Source organism: Mytilus galloprovincialis, chromosome 6, assembly GCF_965363235.1.
Source record: "Mytilus galloprovincialis chromosome 6, xbMytGall1.hap1.1, whole genome shotgun sequence".
Classification (NCBI taxonomy): Eukaryota; Metazoa; Mollusca; class Bivalvia; order Mytilida; family Mytilidae; genus Mytilus; species Mytilus galloprovincialis.
Genome location: NC_134843.1, coordinates 44,947,387 through 44,967,898, shown reverse-complemented (window position 1 = coordinate 44,967,898; position 20,512 = coordinate 44,947,387). Strand labels below are relative to the sequence as shown.

Below are 20,512 nucleotides of genomic sequence, written 5' to 3'. Positions count from 1 at the left end.
AAAAATGTTTGAAGAAATTTCTTTTCTTTTTATTTAAGAAATCTGAAATAAGAAAAATTTAACCCCCCCCCCCCCCCCCCCCATTTCTTTTTCACATCCCCCTTTCCCTTTTTCCAAAACTGATCTCAATTCAAATTTCTAATGGAGTTAGACAATAACTACTCATTTAAATACATCATAAAATATTAAAATGTAACAAAAGGTGCTTGCATGTTATCACTGAATGGTAAAGATTGTTTTAATTTATCAGTTGGTAGTAAAAGTGAATATACATTGTATATTGTATAAAACAATGATTTAAGTTGATTCAACTACTATTCTGGACAAAGAAAGATAACTCCAATCAATTGAAAATTTCTTGCAATTGCATAATATTGTGCAATTAGATATTTCTTGCTATTGCGCAATACTGTGCAATTGAAAATATTTGCTATTGCACAATACTGTGCAATTGAAGATTTCTTGCTATTGTGCAATACTGAGCAATTGAAAATTTCTTGCTATTGCACAATACTGTGCAATTGAAGATTTCTTACTATTGCTGAATATTGTGCAATTGAAAATTTCTTGCTATTGCACAATACTTAATATAATAATTTTGGATCCTGATTTGAACCAACTTGAAAACTGGGCCCATAATCAAAAATCTAAGTACATGTTTAGATTCAGCATATCAAAAAAGCCCAAGAATTCATGTTTTGTTAAAATCAAACTTAGTTTAATTTTGGACCCTTTGGACTTTAATGTAGACCAATTTGAAAACGGGACTAAAAATTAAGAATCTACATACACAGTTAGATTTGGCATATCAAAGAACCCCAATTATTCAATTTTTGATGAAATGAAACAAAGTTTAATTTTGGACCCCGATTTGGACCAACTTGAAAACTGGGCCAATAATCAAAAATCTAAGTACATTTTTAGATTCAGCATATCAAAGAACCCCAAGGATTCAATTTTTGTTAAAATCAAACTAAGTTTAATTTTGGACCCTTTGGGCCCCTTATTCCTAAACTGTTGGGACCAAAACTCCCAAAATCAAACCCAACCTTCCTTTAGTGGTCATGAACCTTGTGTTTAAATTTCATTGATTTCTATTTACTTTTACTAAAGTTATGGTGCGAAAACCAAGAATAATGCTTACTTGGGCCCTTTTTTGGCCCCTAATTCCTAAACTGTTCAGACCTCAACTCCTAAAATCAATCCCAACCTTCCTTTTGTGGTCATACACCTTGTGTCAAAATTTCATTGATTTCTATTAACTTATACTAAAGTTATTGTGCGAAAACCAAGAATAATGCTTATTTGGGCCCTTTTTTGGCCCCTAATTCCTAAACTGTTTGAACTAAAACTCCCAAAATCAATCCCAACCTTCTTTTTGTGGTCATAAACCTTGTGTAAAAATTTCATAGATTTCTATTTACTTAAACTAAAGTTATAGTCAAAAACCAAGAAAATGCTTATTTGGGCCCTTTTTGGCCCCTTATTCCTAAAATATAAGAACCAAAACTCCCAAAATCATTCTCAACCTTCCTTTTGTGGTCCTAAACCTTGTGTTAAAATTTCATAGATTTCTATTCACTTTTACTAAAGTTAGAGTGAGAAAACTAAAAGTATTCGGACGACGACAACGACAACGACGAAGCAGACGACGACGCCAACATCATACCAATATACGACCAAAAAATTCTCAATTTTTGTGGTCGTATAAAAATAGAACATAGGGGGAAAATGTAGATTTTGGCTTATAACTCTGAAACCAAAGCATTTAGAGCAAATCTGACACGTAGTAAAATTGTTCATCAGGTCAAGATCTAACTGCCCTGAAATTTTCAGATTAATCGGACAACCCTTTGTTGGGTTGCTATCCATGAATTGGTAATTTTAAGGAAATTTTGCCGTTTTTGGTTATTATCTTGAATACTATTATAGATAGAGATAAACTGTAAACAGCAATAATGTTCAGCAAAGTAAGATCTACAAATAAGTCAACATGATCAAAATGGTCAGTTGACCCCTTAAGGAGTTATTGCCCTTTATAGTCATTTTTTACCAATTTTTCGTAGTCTTTTACAAAAATCTTCTCCTCTGAAATTACTAAGCCAAATTTTACCAAACTAAGCCACAATCATCATTGGAGTATCTTGTTTTAAAAATGTGTGCGGGGACCCGGTCAACCAACCAAGATGGCCACCATGGCTAAAAATAGAACATAGGGGTAAAATGTAGATTTTGGCTTATAACTCTGAAACCAAAGCATTTAGAGCAAATCAGACACATATAGTAAAATTGTTTATCTAGTCAAGATCTAACTGCCCTGAAATTTTCAGATGAATTGGACAATGGGTTGCTGCCCCACAATTGGTAATTTTTAAAGAAATTTTGCTGTTTTAAGTTATTATCTTGAATATTATTATAGATAGAGATAAACTGTCAACAGCAATAATGTTCAGAAAAGTAAGATCTACAAATAAGTCAACATGACCTAAATGGTCAGTTGACCCCTTACGGAGTTATTGCCCTTTATAGTCAATTTTTAACAATTTTCATTAATTTTATAAATTTTTGAAATATTTTTACAAAATATTTTCCTCTGTGTAACTAAAGGGCCAAGTTTATTATAGATAGAGGAAATTGTAAGAAACAAGAATGTTCAGTAAAGTAAGATCTACAAACACATCACCATCATCAAAACACAATTTTGTCATGAATCCATCTGTGTCCTTTGTTTAATACATGTATGCACATAGACCAAGGTGAGCGACACAGGGTCTTAAGAGCCTCTAGTTTTATAAATCTTACAGACCTTCAAAATAAATTGAATTGCGATCATTAAGGCATTTGTGACATGTCAGTGTGTAAACTTAAATCCATAAGAACTTACGGTCATCCGGTGTTCAGTACTCTATTACTTTTTCACATGTGACTTCAAAGCGGGTTTTGTTATATCTCACATGCGACATATCAGAAAACGGGAGAGATGAGAGATCGGTTTTTAATTAGATTGAATTGTAGACAGTTTCTTTTCTCCAAAAACAGCATTCAATTGGTGTAAACTTGAAATCCAATTTTATCTAAGAATTGGTGCAATCTTATATTACGTAAACTGTAGGCTCTAAGCTAGGTTTCTTGTTTTTTAAACTAATGGTGCAAATAAGTTGTGGCCCTAAAGACTCATTTTTGGTGCAAACAAATTTCTCTCACTGTAAGACCAGTATATACAAATAACAAGATTGTTTATATAAATAAATGGGCAATGTGTTCATGGGACAGAGATGATGCCCCTGCTTGCATATAATTTTAAAAGAGTCACAATTCGAAGAACTGTAAATGTGACACTACCCAAATTTGAACTTTTTTGTAATAAGCATCGTGTACCCTTTTACAAATGGAATAAATTGCTTGACCACGGAACCAAGAAAATGAGGTCAAGGTCAGATGACACCTGACAGTTGGACATGTACACCTTACATTCATTCCATACACCAAATATAGAAGACCTATTGCATACAGTATAAGAACAACAGACCAAAACACAAAAACTTTTTTATAACTACTAAACAATGAAAATGATGTCAAGGTCAGATGACATCTGCCAGTTGGGCATGTACACCTTACAATCCTTCCATACCCAAAATATAGTAACCTATTGCTTGTAGTATCTGAGATACGAACTTGACCACCAAAACTAATACATGAAAGAAGGGGGTTAGGAGGGGTCCTGATCTAAAATTCCCGGTCTTAAAAACATGGAATCCCAAAGTCTTTATTTCAAAGAAATTTAAATCCTGACATCTCAAAATTTGAAAAAAGAATTCCCGGATCACAAAAGGATCAATCCTGAAATCCTGAGCTTAAAAACACCCAATCCCAGAGTCCTGATAAAGGTCCTACCCCCTCATGAAATGAGATTGATGTCAAGTGAAACCTGTCTGACTGGCAGGTGACACATACCAAATTTATGTATCCTATAACTCATAATAAGAGAGAAATTAACATTACAAAAAAATCTTAACTTTTTTTCAAGTAATCACTGAACCATGGAAATGAAGTCAAGAACAATGGACATGTGACAGACATAAATTTCCTAAATTAAGGCATCTTTATACAAAGTATTAAGCATCCAGGACTTCCAACTTCTAAAATATCTAACTTCTAAGAAGTTATTTAACTCCACCGCCAGATCACTATCCCTATGTTGAGTTTTCTGAGACAAAAGTCGTAGTCTCGATAAAAATCAGTCGAAAAAGTTTTACTCATCAGGAAGATACAAATAGAAATACATGTACATCAAACAAAAACACAGAGTGGATGTGGCCTGATACTTGTACATCCCAACAACAAAAAGACACTTAAGTACTTAAGTACAGATGTGAGAGTACTCACATATAAACGAGCTCTTCTTACTACTGAAATAATAAATTCCTTTAAAAGAAGTTAACAGAATCAAAATCCAAAATACTGAAATAGTATTCCTATGTCTGAGCTTTAAGCAATATTTGTATCAGGTCAGACAAAAACTAAAAATAATTAAAACCTTTATAAATATTTAAAGAAATTACATCACAGATGAAGTAATAACAAGATTTTTTTCATTAACAATCTCAAACTGTCTACATAATATACATCTTAAACGTTCTAATGAAATAAAAAAGTTCTGTTTTATGTAACTAGAACATCTTAAAATGGTTAAACAAAGCAATTAAATTTTTATGTGATAGGAGATCTAGAACAAAAGATCTAGAACAAGTAAGTGAATAATTTTAACTGTTTTTTGTTTAAATGAAAATAGATTGCTATATACATAAAATTTTATTTGAAATTCATAGTTATATATCGTGAAGATTTGTATCAATAAATGTCTTAAACAATTTTATTTCTGCAAAAATAATAGATTCACCATAAATAAATCACAAATATCTGGAGGAGGGAAACATTTCTAAGCTATAAAATAGACATTAACTTTAGAGTCATATATTTAAGAAATATTTATAACATTAAAAATCCATATCTTTTAACATATTTTGAAAACAAGCAAAAATACATGGTAACAAGTCTACTGAAAAATATATTAAACTAACAATATTGCACTTTCTTGTTGGACATCTTCAAACAAATTAAAAAAATTCTTCTCCAATTATAATATAGATAATTAAAAATTCTCTATATGTAGTTTGCTTTATTATTAATACATTGCAATGTAACCCATGCTCATGTTTACCATGTTTTCTTGCAAGTGATCAATTCTTGAAGTTCTTTAACAAATCTTTTTGCTTGTTTAATGCAGTTTCAATCAACATAAAGCTATATCACTTGTGCAAATCTTATTTCAACAGCTTCCCATTTTTTTTTTAAAGCTTTTATAAAGTCTAAATAAAACTGACCACTTGCATGAACATTGTTTAACATATAACAAGTTAATGCTGTAAATACTTTGTCTATAAAAATCAAAACATTGCTTTTATTTCATACAAACAAATCCCTACTTTTCATTTCATCACCTTTTTCAACACAATCTAATCAATCTTTTTTTCCAGGTATGTTCAGTTAATTATATATATCTATATACTGTGAAACTGGCTGCTAATATATGGGGTATCTTAAGTCAATTAGATATATAATCAAAGTGCTGGATAGCACCTCTGGAAAGTTTGCAACTGTATATGTGTATTATTTCAAATAGGTTATAGATGTGGATTATTTCAAATATGTATTTAATCACAGTTTTGATTTTTCAAACTAAACCATTGTTTCGCCAGCAATTTCCAAAAATTACTTTTTATGCCCCATTTATGGGCATTATGTTTTCTGGTCTGTGCGTCCGTTCGTTCGTCCGTCCGTCCGTCCGTTCGTCTGTGCCATTCAGGTTAAAGTTTTTGGTCGGGGTAGTTTTGATGAAGTTGTAGTCCAATCAACTTGAAATTTAGTACACATGTTTCCTATGATATAATCTTTCTAATTTTAATGCAAAATTAGAGTTTTTACTCCATTTTCACGGTCCACTGAACATAGAAAATGATAGTGCGGATTGGGCATCTGTGTACTATCATAACTATGGACACATTCTTATTTTATATATCTATACTTCTAAATCCAAAGACCGTTTTTATGTTCACCTGATAAACGTATAACCGAAGAAAGCTACAAGTCAAACTTATATATAAGGGTATATATATACTTGATAGGGTATACTGAAAATTTTACCCCTTCACATCTAGAATTGTAAAAGTGACGCCAACAAAATTCAAACTTGACTTGTGTTTTGTGGTTATAAGCATTGCATATAAGTTTCATAAAATTTGGTTCAGGCAAACTAAAGTAAGAAACAGAAATCAATTTTTGGATGTATGGACGTACGTACAAGTAAGGGACGTACATACTAACAGAAAAAAACAAGGATAAACTCAATATGGTGGGGGCATAACAATCGTAGTATGATCTCGGAAATAAAAAATTTATATAAACTAGATTCATACAATGTTGATCTGAGGTTCTTATAACCCTGTAACACATTTAAGTTGCTGCTGTCTAATTTACCATTGCGGCAATGACATTTGAGGTTTTTGTTTTAAGCCATTTATTTGATATACTAGTAATCATTGCCTCTGTGTTATAATGACCCATTGTTAATTATAGGTCAATCTTAAAGAATCATACTGCTCCAGGAATAAAGTGTGAGGATAAAAAGTTCTGGATCTGCCACTGCATTGTTAAGTACCAAGAAAGTCATTTTGCTGGTACATGGACAAATGTTATTAAATCATTTTAATAATTTCTACAGCACTTGTCTTTAGCTTAATCTCGGTCTTGATATACTGAACTATAATATTCTAAGAAGTAGATGATGACTCGGTTGCTTTTAAATTATAGGGATGCTATTATACTAATTGCCATTAAGACAATGTTTTTCTGTTGTCAGTTTGATCCACTTGAGCATACTGAACGAGGGAAGGCTCTTATATCCACATTGGAATGTGAAACAGCTAGTATTTAAATAACAGAATCAAAAGTTTTCGAATGATTTTTGGCATCAAAACTTTCAGATCGATGTCAGTTTGACAAAACCAATGCACTTTTCTATTAAAGCCGGTATTTACCTTTACTCATCCTTGGCGTGAGACATTAGCCATATAATTATCAATTATTTTATATTCTATCACCTGTGTATTGTTAAAATAATTCAAACCATTATCACTTGTCAATTATCAGACAACTTGGTCAAATATCAACTTGTTCTCGCATACCTGACTCTTTTGATACACTCGGGCTTTTACTTATTCAATAACAAACAGTTGTAAATATCGTACATAGTAAAATATAGGGCGGGAAAATGTTCCTTCATGAAATATTTATGAATGAAACGCTGTCTCACGTAGATTTCTTTTGATTTTCTCTTCAGCCAATGGACGATCCGCAAAGTAGTGTTTGTGATACTTATTTTCAAAATGAAGTTAAATTCATCTGAATTGTCGGTGAACATTCATTCCTTTTTTATTCAAGCTGTAATCTTTTCAAAATAGTAGCAACTCAAAATATCCAAGAATCAAAATTCGAACACTAATACTACATTATCTTGGAGCAGAACATTGCGATAGTCTGTCTCAAGTTTTCCAAAGTATGGCTCATATATTTTAGTAGAAACCATGTACAGGACAGTTTAATATGAAACAATTTATAACATTTATTGATTGCCTCATTAGAAATATTTTTAAAAAGAAAAATGAAGAAACCAGATTTTTTTTGTGTTTTGTTTTAAGTTGTAGACCTTTTAACCTCATTATTCAAGAGTAATGCATGCTTAGAAACAATGCATTCAACAAACTATGCAATTACAGGGTGAAATGAAAATGTTTAGTACAGCTTATTGACAAAAAACAGTGCCTTAACTTGTTTAAATATTTGATTATCTTTTTGCAAACAAATTCCCACACCACTCTCTATTTATATAATGATGTAAAAAGTCCATCTTGTACAACAACAAAAAAATATTTACAACAAAACAATATACCTCTTATCAATAATAGTAAGTAACAATTCATTATTACATATTGGTCATGGTCAACGTAATATATATGATTGCAACAAAAAACATTTACAGCATTTCTCTTGAGTGGGTACCTAGAATTGAAGTTCAGCTTGCTTGTTCATCAATGAAAACAACAAAACCTTTTTTCACTAGTTATTGAAAGAGTGACATTTGTTATTCTTAACCAATCAAATCATGAACAAACTGACAAAATAACAACTAAACAACCTGTTTGACAGTGTTTGTTAGTAACAACAACCAATAACCTAAAACTCTTCAACTGACTTAATAATAAACTTCAAATGTGAACTATGAAATATTCATGTCAATACACCATGTCTGAGTGGACAGGATCATATAATCTCCATATAATTTCACATATTGTATGAAATTCAAACAGGAAAGTTGGTTTAAATAGAAAAATAATGTTGTAAAAACAATGGAACTTCACTCAATATCAATCTCAGTAAGTATATCACATCAGCAATTAACATCAAATTTTATATTAATCTGGTGAAATTTCAATATTTCACCTGTAAAAAAAATGTTGGACAAATCAACAGTATGGAATTATGATATACAGAAACTGATCACAAGTCTTAAGCTTACCACATGGACAAACATACCAGAAATCTGAATGGGCAAAACACTTTAGATAAACTGTAGAGTAAACATATATTTCATATTTGTTACAAATGAAAAATTATGGTTTTGTTTGAACCACCATTGCAAGAATTTTTACATTGTGGAGATAACTCTGTAATTATATGTAAAATATGTATATTCTACAGGTAAACACTATCAAATATCATTTTGTTTAAACATTGAAAATACACATTTATAATTCATGATATAAAGATTTTTAAAATATTCTTTTCTGTAAATGAAAATAACTAAATCATGCAAATTTATTTCAAACTTCCTTCATAATGATAAATTCATAGATCCTTTCAATACAAATGAAGTATGTGGAAGTCAAATGAGTTTTTTTTTTTCTAATCTATATTACACAACAACTAAGAATTTCATAGCAAATTTTCAATAGGCATTATGGCTCTCTATAATGTTTGCAGTGTTGATGATTATAAATTATTACCTTTTTATCAACAGCTCTTTTGTCCTGAATTGCCAAGTTTGATTTAATTTTCATTGATTCAAATTTACATCTTTGGTAACAAAACAAAATATTTTGCAATACAGAACTGTTAACATTGTTCTATAACCTGATTCATATAAAAATAGAAATGAGAAATCAAATAACTTGTGATTTATAGCTGCAAATTTTTCTAAACAACCTGTGTTTAATTACAGTTTTTCTGACATTTGGTCATATCTTCAAATGTGTGTGTGACAGAAAAAAATAATTGACTAATCATCAAAAACAATGTACATGTATGTCTAACATTACAAACAAACTCTCAATTAATATTTGCCCAATTCAATTATAATGTCTGATTTCCAAAAGTTATGGGCAATATGAAAAACATGATACTTTGCATCATAATGAACATCAAATCAAATTAAAAATACACCAGGTGCTCCGCAGGGCGCAGCTTTATACGACCGCAGAGGTCGAACCCTGAACAGTTGGGGCAAGTATGGACAAAACATTCAAGCGTGATACAGCTCTGAATTTGGATTGTGATCAAATTTTTGACATTACATGGGTTTTTTTACACAAAACAAATGTCAAGATTTTACAAATCAATTAAAGATTTCTTCTTATTTAAATCTAAAATTAAATAGTTGACACAGCATAGGTTTCTGACACAGAATGAATGTGGTCTAATGAACTTGAAAGTTTTTTTTTGCCTTTGAGCAATTCACTATGCTGTTGAATATTAATCCTCTCAAAAAAATGTTTGAAGAAATTTTCTTTTTATTTATGAAATCTGAAATGAGAAAAATTTAAACCCCCCCCCCCCCTTTTTTCACATCCCCGTTTCCCTTTTTCCAAAACTGATATCAATTCAAATTTCTAATGGAGTTTGCAACAATAACTACTCTTTTAAATACATCATAAAATATTAAAATGTAAAATAAAGTGCTTGTTATCACTGAATGGTAAAGATTGGTTGGTAGTAAAAGTGAATATACATTGTTTATTGTATAAAACAATAAAAAAAACTTCATCAGCAACATTTTATATTGGCAAATTTCCAATGAAGTTATTTACATAAAGTTATTGGCAAATAAAAATAGAAAATGACATCATAGTCATGTCTGGCAAATTTCCAACATACATTATCTAAAACATTTTAGATAAGATAAGGAAAAAAAGCTTCATCAGCAACATTTTATATTGGCAAATTTCCAATGAAGTTATTTACATAAAGTTATTGGCAAATAAAAATAGAAAATGACATCATAGTCATGTCTGGCAAATTTCCAACATATATTATCAACTACTATTCTATACAAAGAAAGATAACTCCAATTGAAAATTAATTGCTATTGCACAATATTGTGCAATTAGATATTTCTTGCTATTGTGCAATACTGTGCAATTGAAAATTTCTTGCTATTGCACAATACTTGATATGGAATCCTGATTTGGACCAACTTGAAAACTGGGCCCATAATCAAAAATCAAAGTACATATTTAGATAAAGCATATCAAATAAGCCCAAGAATTTAATTTTTGTTAAAATCAAACTTAGTTTAATTTGGACCCTTTGGACCTTAATGTAGACCAATTTGAAAACTGGACCAAAAATTAAGAATCTACATACACAGTTAGATTTGGCATATCAAAGAACCCATTTATTCAATTTTTGAAGAAATCAAACAAAGTTTAATTTTGGACCCCCATTTGGACCAACTTGAAAACTAGGCCAATAATTAAAAATCTAAGTACATTTTTAAATTCAGCATATCAAAGAACCCCAAGGATTCAATTTTTGTTAAAATCAAACTAAGTTTAATTTTGGACCCTTTGGACCTTAATGTAGACCAATTTGAAAACGGGACCAAAAATTAAGAATCTACATACATAGTTAGATTCGGCATATCAAAGAACCCCAATTATTCAATTTTTGATGAAATCACACAAAGTTCAATTTTGGACCCTTTGGGCCCCTTATTCCTAAACTGTTATGACCAAAACTCCCAAAATCAAACCCAACCTTCCTTTTATGGTCATAAACCTTGTGTTTAAATTTCATAGATTTCTATTCACTTATACTAAAGTTATGGTGCAAAAACCAAAAATAATGCTTAATAGGGCCCCTTTTTGGCCCCTAATTCATAAACTGTTGTGACCTCAACTCCAAAAATCAATCCCAACCTTCCTTTTGTGGTCATAAACCTTGTGCTAAAATTTCATTGATTTCTATTTACTTATACTAAAGTTATTGTGCGAAAACCAAGAATAATGCTTATTTGGGCCCTTTTTTGGCCCTTAATTCCTAAACTGTTGGAACCAAAACCCCCAAAATCAATCCCAACCTTCCTTTTGTGGTCATAAACCTTGTGTCAAAATTTCATAGATTTCTATTCACTTAAACTAAAGTTATAGTGCGAAAACCAAGAAAATGCTTATTTGGGCCCTTTTTGGCCCCTAATTCCTAAAATGTTGGGACCAAAACTCCCAAAATCAATCCCAACCTTCCTTTTGTGGTCATAAACCTTGTGTTAAAATTTCATAGATTTCCATTCACTTTTACTAAAGTTAGAGTGCGAAAACTAAAAGTATTCGGACGCCGGACGACGACGACGACGCAGACGCCAACGTGATAGCAATATACGACGAAAAATTTTTCAAATTTTGCGGTCGTATAAAAAAGTATGAGAGGACAAGAATATATAAACACTATAATTTTAAAATGAATTTTAATTAGATCAATGGTTTTTGCTGAATATATTCTGACTTCATCATACATTCAAACAATTGACAAATGACACTTATTTGTTCTACAACCAAAAAAATAAATAAAATGAATTGTCAACGGACTGTTAAGTGGTTTCACTGTAACTAAACATGTATTTATTTTTTCATGTAATTTTATATGAAATACATGATATTCTTTGTTAATTCAGAATATAAAATAATTCATCAAGAAATTTGCAGTATGTATTGATTAAGTGAGTACCTAATTTTTCTTAAAACAAACTATCTTAATTTTTACACAATACTATCTATTTCTATTAAAATAGATGTGCTGGTAAATTTTGTGAATAGCTTATTTATTTATAGAAAATCTAACTATATTTGTAGTGAATATAAGCAAGACCTACATTTAAAAACTTTAATATAATACTTTAAGAACTGGAGACACATCAAATACAAATGAATGGTGTTCTTTTGCTTCAAGAAATATGAAAAGTATGTGTTTATATAAAAACCAAAGTTAGTGTGTATATCAAGTCTGTATGTGGTAAGTGTGCATAAATCCTAATTAAATCTTGACAAGATAAACATTATCAGTATTTTATATAAATATTGACTTAGATTTTCTTTGCCCTGTCATCTTATAATAATATTCCATCGATGTTTATCTCTCTGACTTAACTCTCCATCTCAATACAAAATAACAGCCGACTCTCAATAACACAAAAAATGCACATAGAACAATGAAATCCACAAAGAATACATTTTCTACATCCCATTGTTCAAGAATGTCTTTTGGTTCATTGAACTGACATTTCAATATATGGTCCTCAGAACAGTCTAAATTCTCACGATCAAATCCATATATAGCATGAAGTATACCTTCAAATGAGTATCTGTAAAGTCAAATGTTTAAATTTTAATTTTATGAAAACATATTTGAAAACAAAACGTATACAAGATTTTTTTAGCATAAGGAGAAGATTATATTAGCATAATAATTTAAAGAATGACAAATCTATTTCATGATTTTTTTTATAAACTAACACCAGTTTCAAGGGAAAGGTGTCTTTCTGAAGTAATTGCTTCTATACAGATTTCAAAGGCGATTAAAATGTTTTATATTGTACCAACAATGATAATATACTGTTGAGTACCGACTTTTATTTGAACCAAATTTTTGTTTTCATTACGCTTTTGTTATTCTACTGAAGACGATTAAAGGGGTGAGTGTTGAGTCCTCATAAAAACTTGTATAACTCACCCACATGTTCATTCATCCTCAATCAGGAAGTCAGTGGTTGTCTTAAGTTAAATCTTTTGTTTTGTTTTGTTCTTTAGAAATTCAATATTTATTAAAAGTTTTATAGTTTTCAAAGAACTCATTTTTGTTAAACTTATGATCATAAAAGAATTGACATATTGTAAAGATATTTGTTTATTGCTGTACTGAAGTAAAGATGACATTGGTTTTTTAGTGTTGCTAAGTTGCAGTCTCATTGACATCTATTGTATTTAACATTTTAATTCATATCATAAGACTTATACAACCCAACAATATTTGTGTAATCTGTCTTAGAGTAGGCATTTTTCGTAGTTGTCTATTAAGTATCATGTTGTTTGTCTTAACTGTATTATAGCCTTATAGGAGAAGGTTTATTTATATGAAATTTATGATTTTAAAGATCTTTGCATTGATTTTATTTCAAATCTAAAATGAATAGTGGGCAAAATAGTTTACAAACACTTGGACTTTTGCAGTTGAAGCTCTAATATTACTGTAGTAACTAGAATGTGTCCAAAGTACACGGATGCCCCACTCGCACTATCCTTTTCCATGTTCCATGGACCGTGAAATTGGGTAATTATCTAATTTGGCATTAAAATTAGAAAGATCATATCATAAGCAACAAGTGTACTAAGTTTCAAGTTGATTGGACTTCAGCTTCATCAAAAACTACCTTGACCAAAAACTTTAACCTGAAACTCCCACTTTCATTTTCTATGTTCAGTGGACCGTGAAATTGGGGTCAAAAAGTCTAATTTGGCTTAAAAATTAGAAAGATCATCTCATAAGCAACAAGTGTACTAAGTTTCAAGTTGATTGGACTTCAGCTTCATCAAAAACTACCTTGACCAAAAACTTTAACCTGGACGGATGAACGGAACCACAGACGGACGGACGGACGGACAGACGAACGGAGCCACAGACCAGAAAACATAATGCCCCTCTACTATCGTAGGTGGGGCATAAAAAGCAAAAATAAAACTGCTATGAATCTTTTTCAGTCTATAAAACATGCTGGTTATCCTTAGATATAAATAAGGAGATTAGGTATGACCAATTGTTGTTGTAGATGCTAAGACCAAAAATAAAATATTGTTTGTTTCCCCTCACACGACCGACCCGGTAAAATCACTGCGACCCGAAAAATTTTATTGGCCATTCTTGTCCACTATTTTTTTTTTTTTTTGCTATGTTGGTTATTGGTGTTATCTTTCCGATGATGTAGTTAACGAGCGTTGATTTTTGGTGATACCTTTCCGATGTTGTAGTCAACAAGCGTTTTAAATCAAGGCATTTTTGCAAGAAAGCGCCTACAAGATTCGGAATCAAGGAAACAAACAAAATGTTTGCCACACGATTTGTTTGCAAGGGTTATCTTTTTTGAAAATAAAAAAAAACCTGAATCATCTTTTGACCCGCTGAGTGCATCTTGATTTGCTTTGTGTCTAACCTCTGTTCCTGTTTGAAGGATAAAATCTTAACGACTTTGAGTAAAAATGGTCTGAATCGTGCTTTAAAATCTATCTACTTTGTCTTTGAACAGGTTGGGCACAAGTCAGGAAATGTGGGATACATGTATTCCCTGTTTTCAGGAAACGTCCCTGTTTTCTGGTGTAAAAAAAACAAGTTTAAATGGGATTTCCTTTTTCAATTTATGGCATGAAAATTACAAAAGGGCACGTTTTAATGTTATAAACTGCATCAGTAGAATTCGTAAATACTTATTAAAAGTATTTTAGGAAATACAAAACATGAATATAAAGTGAAGCCTTGTTTCTTCTAAAACTCGAAAAAACATACAAATCTTTGTTTAGGAATCAATTGACTAAGCTGCATGATCTAGGTGTAACTGAACATCACTAAATTATGTTCACTTCTATTGAAAAATTTTATTCATTGAATATCAATTCCCAAGTGATTAACATACATGTATCTTTTTGTCATCTCATAATTGATGATCAAGGTATGAATTGGTGCACAAAGGAATTGTTTTGTTGTGAGTTATGCATCAAATTAGACTTGAAATAAGCTTGATTTTTTAACTAAAAAACACTTGCTATCATTATAAAGCATTGTTATCACAAGTAGAATGTGCGCTTTTGTAGATTTCATTACATTAAATGAATAGGAAAATGAGGTGGTCCCTGTATACTGTTTTTTTTTAACACCAGAAAACTGGGGTGTACACTGAATTAGAATACAGGGAATACCCCACTTTTCTTGACTTGAGCCTTACCTGTTGAATTTTATACAAATTCAATATAGAAAACCATATCAAGGAATAAAATAAAATAATTTGCCTACCTACCTACCCATACCGTAACAACCTCAGTCGGGTGAGGGGAAACAAAGATATTTTTAATGTTGGCCTAACCGAGGTCATACATTCTAAAGATTCTTATTCATACCTTAAATAAGATATATATGATAACCATTGTAGATAAATAGGCATGGTCTGGAAATTTACAAAAAATCCACTGAATAACAAAACAGGAATAGCTGTTACTGGTCCCAAATATACTGCTACCTGAAATTTATAAAAAGTATCTACTGAATAATAAAACAGAAGAAATACAAAGCTGATAGCCTTAGTATGAAGAATCTACACAAATATAAATCCAGCAGATAACTGGACAGAAATCTAATAGATCATGTAAAAAAATAACAAACAAGAATGTGTCCCCAGTACATGGATGCCCTACTGGCATTATCATTTGATTTGTCAGTGGACCCTGAAATTGGGGTAAAAACTCTAATTTTGCATTAAAATTAGAAAGATCATATCATAGGGAACATGTGTACTATGTTTCAAGTTGATTGGACTTCAACTTCATCAAAAACTTCCTTGACTTAATAAAGGCAACAGTAGTATACCGCTGTTCAAAACTCATAAATCTATGGACAAAAAACAAAAACGGGGTAACAAACTAAAACTGAGGGAAACGCATTAAATATTAAAGGAGAACAACGACACAACATTAAAATGTAACACACACAGCAACGGACTAAGCATTAGACAAAATCCGATGAGAATAACCAATATAACATCAAAACCAAATACATGAATTTGGGATAGAAAAGTACCGTGACAAGTCTTATAGTAATGTGAATTCACACTCAAATATAGGAGAAAACAAACGACATAACGGAAACACAACGTAACCAGGTGCTCCACAGGGCGCAGCTTTATACGACCGCAGAGGTCGAACCCTGAACAGTTGGGGCAAGTATGGACAAAACATTCAAGCGTGATACAGCTCTGAATTTGGATTGTGATCAAATTTTTGACATTACATGGTTTTTTTTTTACACAAAACAAATGTCAAGATTTTACAAATCAATTAAAGATTTCTTCTTCAAACTTTTTAAATCTAAAATTAAATAGTTGACACAGCATAGGTTTCTGACACAGAATGAATGTGGTCTAATGAACTTAAAAGTTTTTTTTTGCCTTTGAGCAATTCACTATGCTGTTGAATATTAATCCTCTCAAAAAAATGTTTGAAGAAATTTTCTTTTTATTTATGAAATCTGAAATGAGAAAAATTTAAACCCCCCCCCCCCTTTTTTTTCACATCCCCGTTTCCCTTTTTCCAAAACTGATATCAATTCAAATTTCTAATGGAGTTTGCAACAATAACTACTCTTTTAAATGCATCATAAAATATTAAAATGTAAAATAAAGTGCTTGTTATCACTGAATGGTAAAGATTGGTTGGTAGTAAAAGTGAATATACATTGTTTATTGTATAAAACAATAAAAAAAACTTCATCAGCAACATCTTATATTGGCAAATTTCCAATGAAGTTATTTACATAAAGTTATTGGCAAATAAAAATAGAAAATGACATCATAGTCATGTCTGGCAAATGTCCAACATACATTATCTAAAAACAATTTAGATAAGATAAGGAAAAAAAGCTTCATCAGCAACATTTTATATTGGCAAATTTCCAATGAAGTTATTTACATAAAGTTATTGGCAAATAAAAATAGAAAATGACATCATAGTCATGTCTGGCAAATTTCCAACATATATTATCAACTACTATTCTATACAAAGAAAGATAACTCCAATTGAAAATTAATTGCTATTGCACAATATTGTGCAATTAGATATTTCTTGCTATTGTGCAATACTGTGCAATTGAAAATTTCTTGCTATTGCACAATACTTGATATGGAATCCTGATTTGGACCAACTTGAAAACTGGGCCCATAATAAAAATCAAAGTACATATTTAGATAAAGCATATCAAATAAGCCCAAGAATTTAATTTTTGTTAAAATCAAACTTAGTTTAATTATGGACCCTTTGGACCTTAATGTAGACCAATTTGAAAACTGGACCAAAAATTAAGAATCTACATACACAGTTAGATTTGGCATATCAAAGAACCCATTTATTCAATTTTTGATGAAATCAAACAAAGTTTAATTTTGGACCCCCATTTGGACCAACTTGAAAACTAGGCCAATAATTAAAAATCTAAGTACATTTCTAAATTCAGCATATCAAAGAACCCCAAGGATTCAATTTTTGTTAAAATCAAACTAAGTTTAATTTTGGACCCTTTGGACCTTAATGTAGACCAATTTGAAAACGGGACCAAAAATTAAGAATCTACATACATAGTTAGATTCGGCATATCAAAGAACCCCAATTATTCAATTTTTGATGAAATCACACAACGTTCAATTTTGGACCCTTTGGGCCCCTTATTCCTAAACTGTTAGGACCAAAACTCCCAAAATCAAACCCAACCTTCCTTTTATGGTCATAAACCTTGTGTTTAAATTTCATAGATTTCCATTTACTTATACTAAAGTTATGGTGCAAAAACCAAAAATAATGCTTATTTGGGCCCCTTTTTGGCCCCTAATTCATAAACTGTTGTGACCTCAACTCCAAAAATCAATCCCAACCTTCCTTTTGTGGTCATAAACCTTGTGTTAAAATTTCATTGATTTCTATTTACTTATACTAAAGTTATTGTGCGAAAACCAAGAATAATGCTTATTTGGGACCTTTTTTGGCCCTTAATTCCTAAACTGTTGGAACCAAAACTCCCAAAATCAATCCCAACCTTCCTTTTGTGGTCATAAACCTTGTGTCAAAATTTCATAGATTTCTATTCACTTAAACTAAAGTTATAGTGCGAAAACCAAGAAAATGCTTATTTGGGCCCTTTTTGGCCCCTAATTCCTAAAATGTTGGGACCAAAACTCCCAAAATCAATCCCAACCTTCCTTTTGTGGTCATAAACCTTGTGTTAAAATTTCATTGATTTCTATTCACTTTTACTAAAGTTAGAGTGCGAAAACTAAAAGTATTCGGACGACGACGACGCCAACGTGATAGCAATATACGACCAAAAAATTAAAATTTTTGCGGTCGTATAAAAATGTTACACACACAGAAACGAACTATGATATAACAATGGCCATTTTCCTGACTTGGTACAGGACATTTTTAAAGGAAAAAATGGTGGGTTGAACCTGGTCTTGTGGCATGCCAAACCTCGCACTTTGATGGCATTGTTAAATATAACATTAAAATGATAACATAATAATACAGGACTACAATACAAATAAATAGGAGAACGTATTAGGCAAAGAAACACATGAATAATAGATAACAAAAGGCATAAGGTTTAAAATTCAATACGTCAAAAATGCGCCTCATCCACACAAGACTTACCAGTGATGCCCAAATATAAAAGTTCGAAAGTCAAAAAAGGGTTACAAAGTTGTACAGCTCTGAGGATCAAAAGTTGAAAAAGGTTGTGCCAAATACGGCTAGGGTTTTCTGCTTGTGATAAGAACATCCTCATTATATAGAACAATTTATGCTATTGCAAACAGTAAATTTTATCAAATGAATATAAAAGATTTACATGATAAAACTGTCGTCTTAACTAATTACAGAAAACAAAACCAGAATACAGAAAATAGACACACCCAACTCAGTCCAGGCCTGAACGCAAAAAGTCATAACAATGACGTCACATACAAAGAACTTTAAATATTCATATATAAATTAACCAAAATATCCACATCAATGAAAATTTAGAAAATTTAACACATTTTACCTGCAGTGATGTAGCTGCCCCAATAATGAGTCCCAAAGACTGAGCCACAAGTGAGGTCTGTACTGCTAGTGTCATAAACATGACAAATCGCATAAAGTTATCTGGTTGTGATGTCATCCAATATACTATACTGCCATATATTAATGGAAAAATTATCTGTAATATAAAGTTTTGAGAAAAAATCTTATGATGAAGACATTAAATAATCGGAAGGACATTATTCGTATCGTCTATTTACAGCCTGCATATATTTTATTGCAGAATTAGCTGTAATACATTAAAATACATTAATATAGGCTTAAAATATAGAAAACTTGCCCATATCATGGAATTTAGACAGTAATTTTCATTTCATTTTAAAGAGATGCAATATTAATATATTTTCATTGTAAATTTTACTCAAATCTTAATTCAATACATCTTTTGTGATAATCAATACAATTTTACATCAATAACCTACCTGGAATGGCATGTCAGCAAATGTTTTAGCCAGATAGTAGGCTTTTACACTGTACCAATAATTTAAATGTTCCCTCACAAAAACTGCCATTTCTAATGGAACTGTAAATAATATGCAACAAATATGTAAACAATTTTTTTTTGAAACACATCTCATTTCCAATTGAATTACTGATAGCAAAATAAATGGAGAATGTGCCCCCACTTGCATACAACATTATAAAGGGACATATCTCAAGAAAGATAAAAGTGACGCAGCCCAAATTTGTACTTGATCAGAGTTTTTTTGATATGAGTATTGTGTAAAGATTTCATAATGTTTGGTTAGGACAAACTAAAGTGAGGGAACTGAAACAAAAAAATAAGCAATTTTTTCTTTTGTAAAGAGGCATTACTCTAAAACGGTGAAAGTGACGCTACCAAAATTCAATCTTGATCTGTGTTTTGTGGTAATAAGCATTTTGTATAAGTTTCATAACATTTGACTGAAGCAAACTAAAATTAGAGAAAGGAAACCAACTTTTGGACGTACATATAGATGAACAAGAGTAACACTTAATGCACCCACCCTCTGCATAGGAACATTATATAATAGCACATTAGCAATTAGAGATAATACTGAACAGAGTATAGGGTTAAACCTGCAACATACAAGAGTATAGGTTAAAACACATAACAGAGTATAAGTACATGTTTAAACTAAGATCAGATCCAACAACAATTTAATTTTCTCTGCTCACATCTGTTTACATCTGTTGATAGCAGGAAAATGTATGTGATTATCTTATTAATAATTGCTTAACCTAACTAGGTAAAT

The 20,512-nt window shown here is 31.0% G+C and overlaps 1 protein-coding gene across 4 annotated transcripts in view; it reads right to left on the bottom strand.

Annotated features, from left to right (window-relative positions):
* Positions 1-4,526: 4,526 nt before the first annotated feature.
* The window catches only part of LOC143079698 (ATP-binding cassette sub-family G member 4-like), a 42,208-nt gene continuing 26,222 nt past the window's right edge, over positions 4,527-20,512 (bottom strand). For all 4 annotated transcript variants that reach the window (XM_076255195.1, XM_076255198.1, XM_076255194.1 and 1 more), the window contains 4 exons: positions 19,697-19,797; positions 19,237-19,392; positions 15,552-15,670; positions 4,527-12,751 (listed from right to left, as the gene is read on the bottom strand). In XM_076255195.1, the coding sequence (XP_076111310.1) occupies positions 12,520-12,751; positions 15,552-15,670; positions 19,237-19,392; positions 19,697-19,797 (608 nt within the window). In that variant the 3' untranslated portion in view covers positions 4,527-12,519. The remainder of the gene's footprint in view (positions 12,752-15,551; positions 15,671-19,236; positions 19,393-19,696; positions 19,798-20,512) is intronic.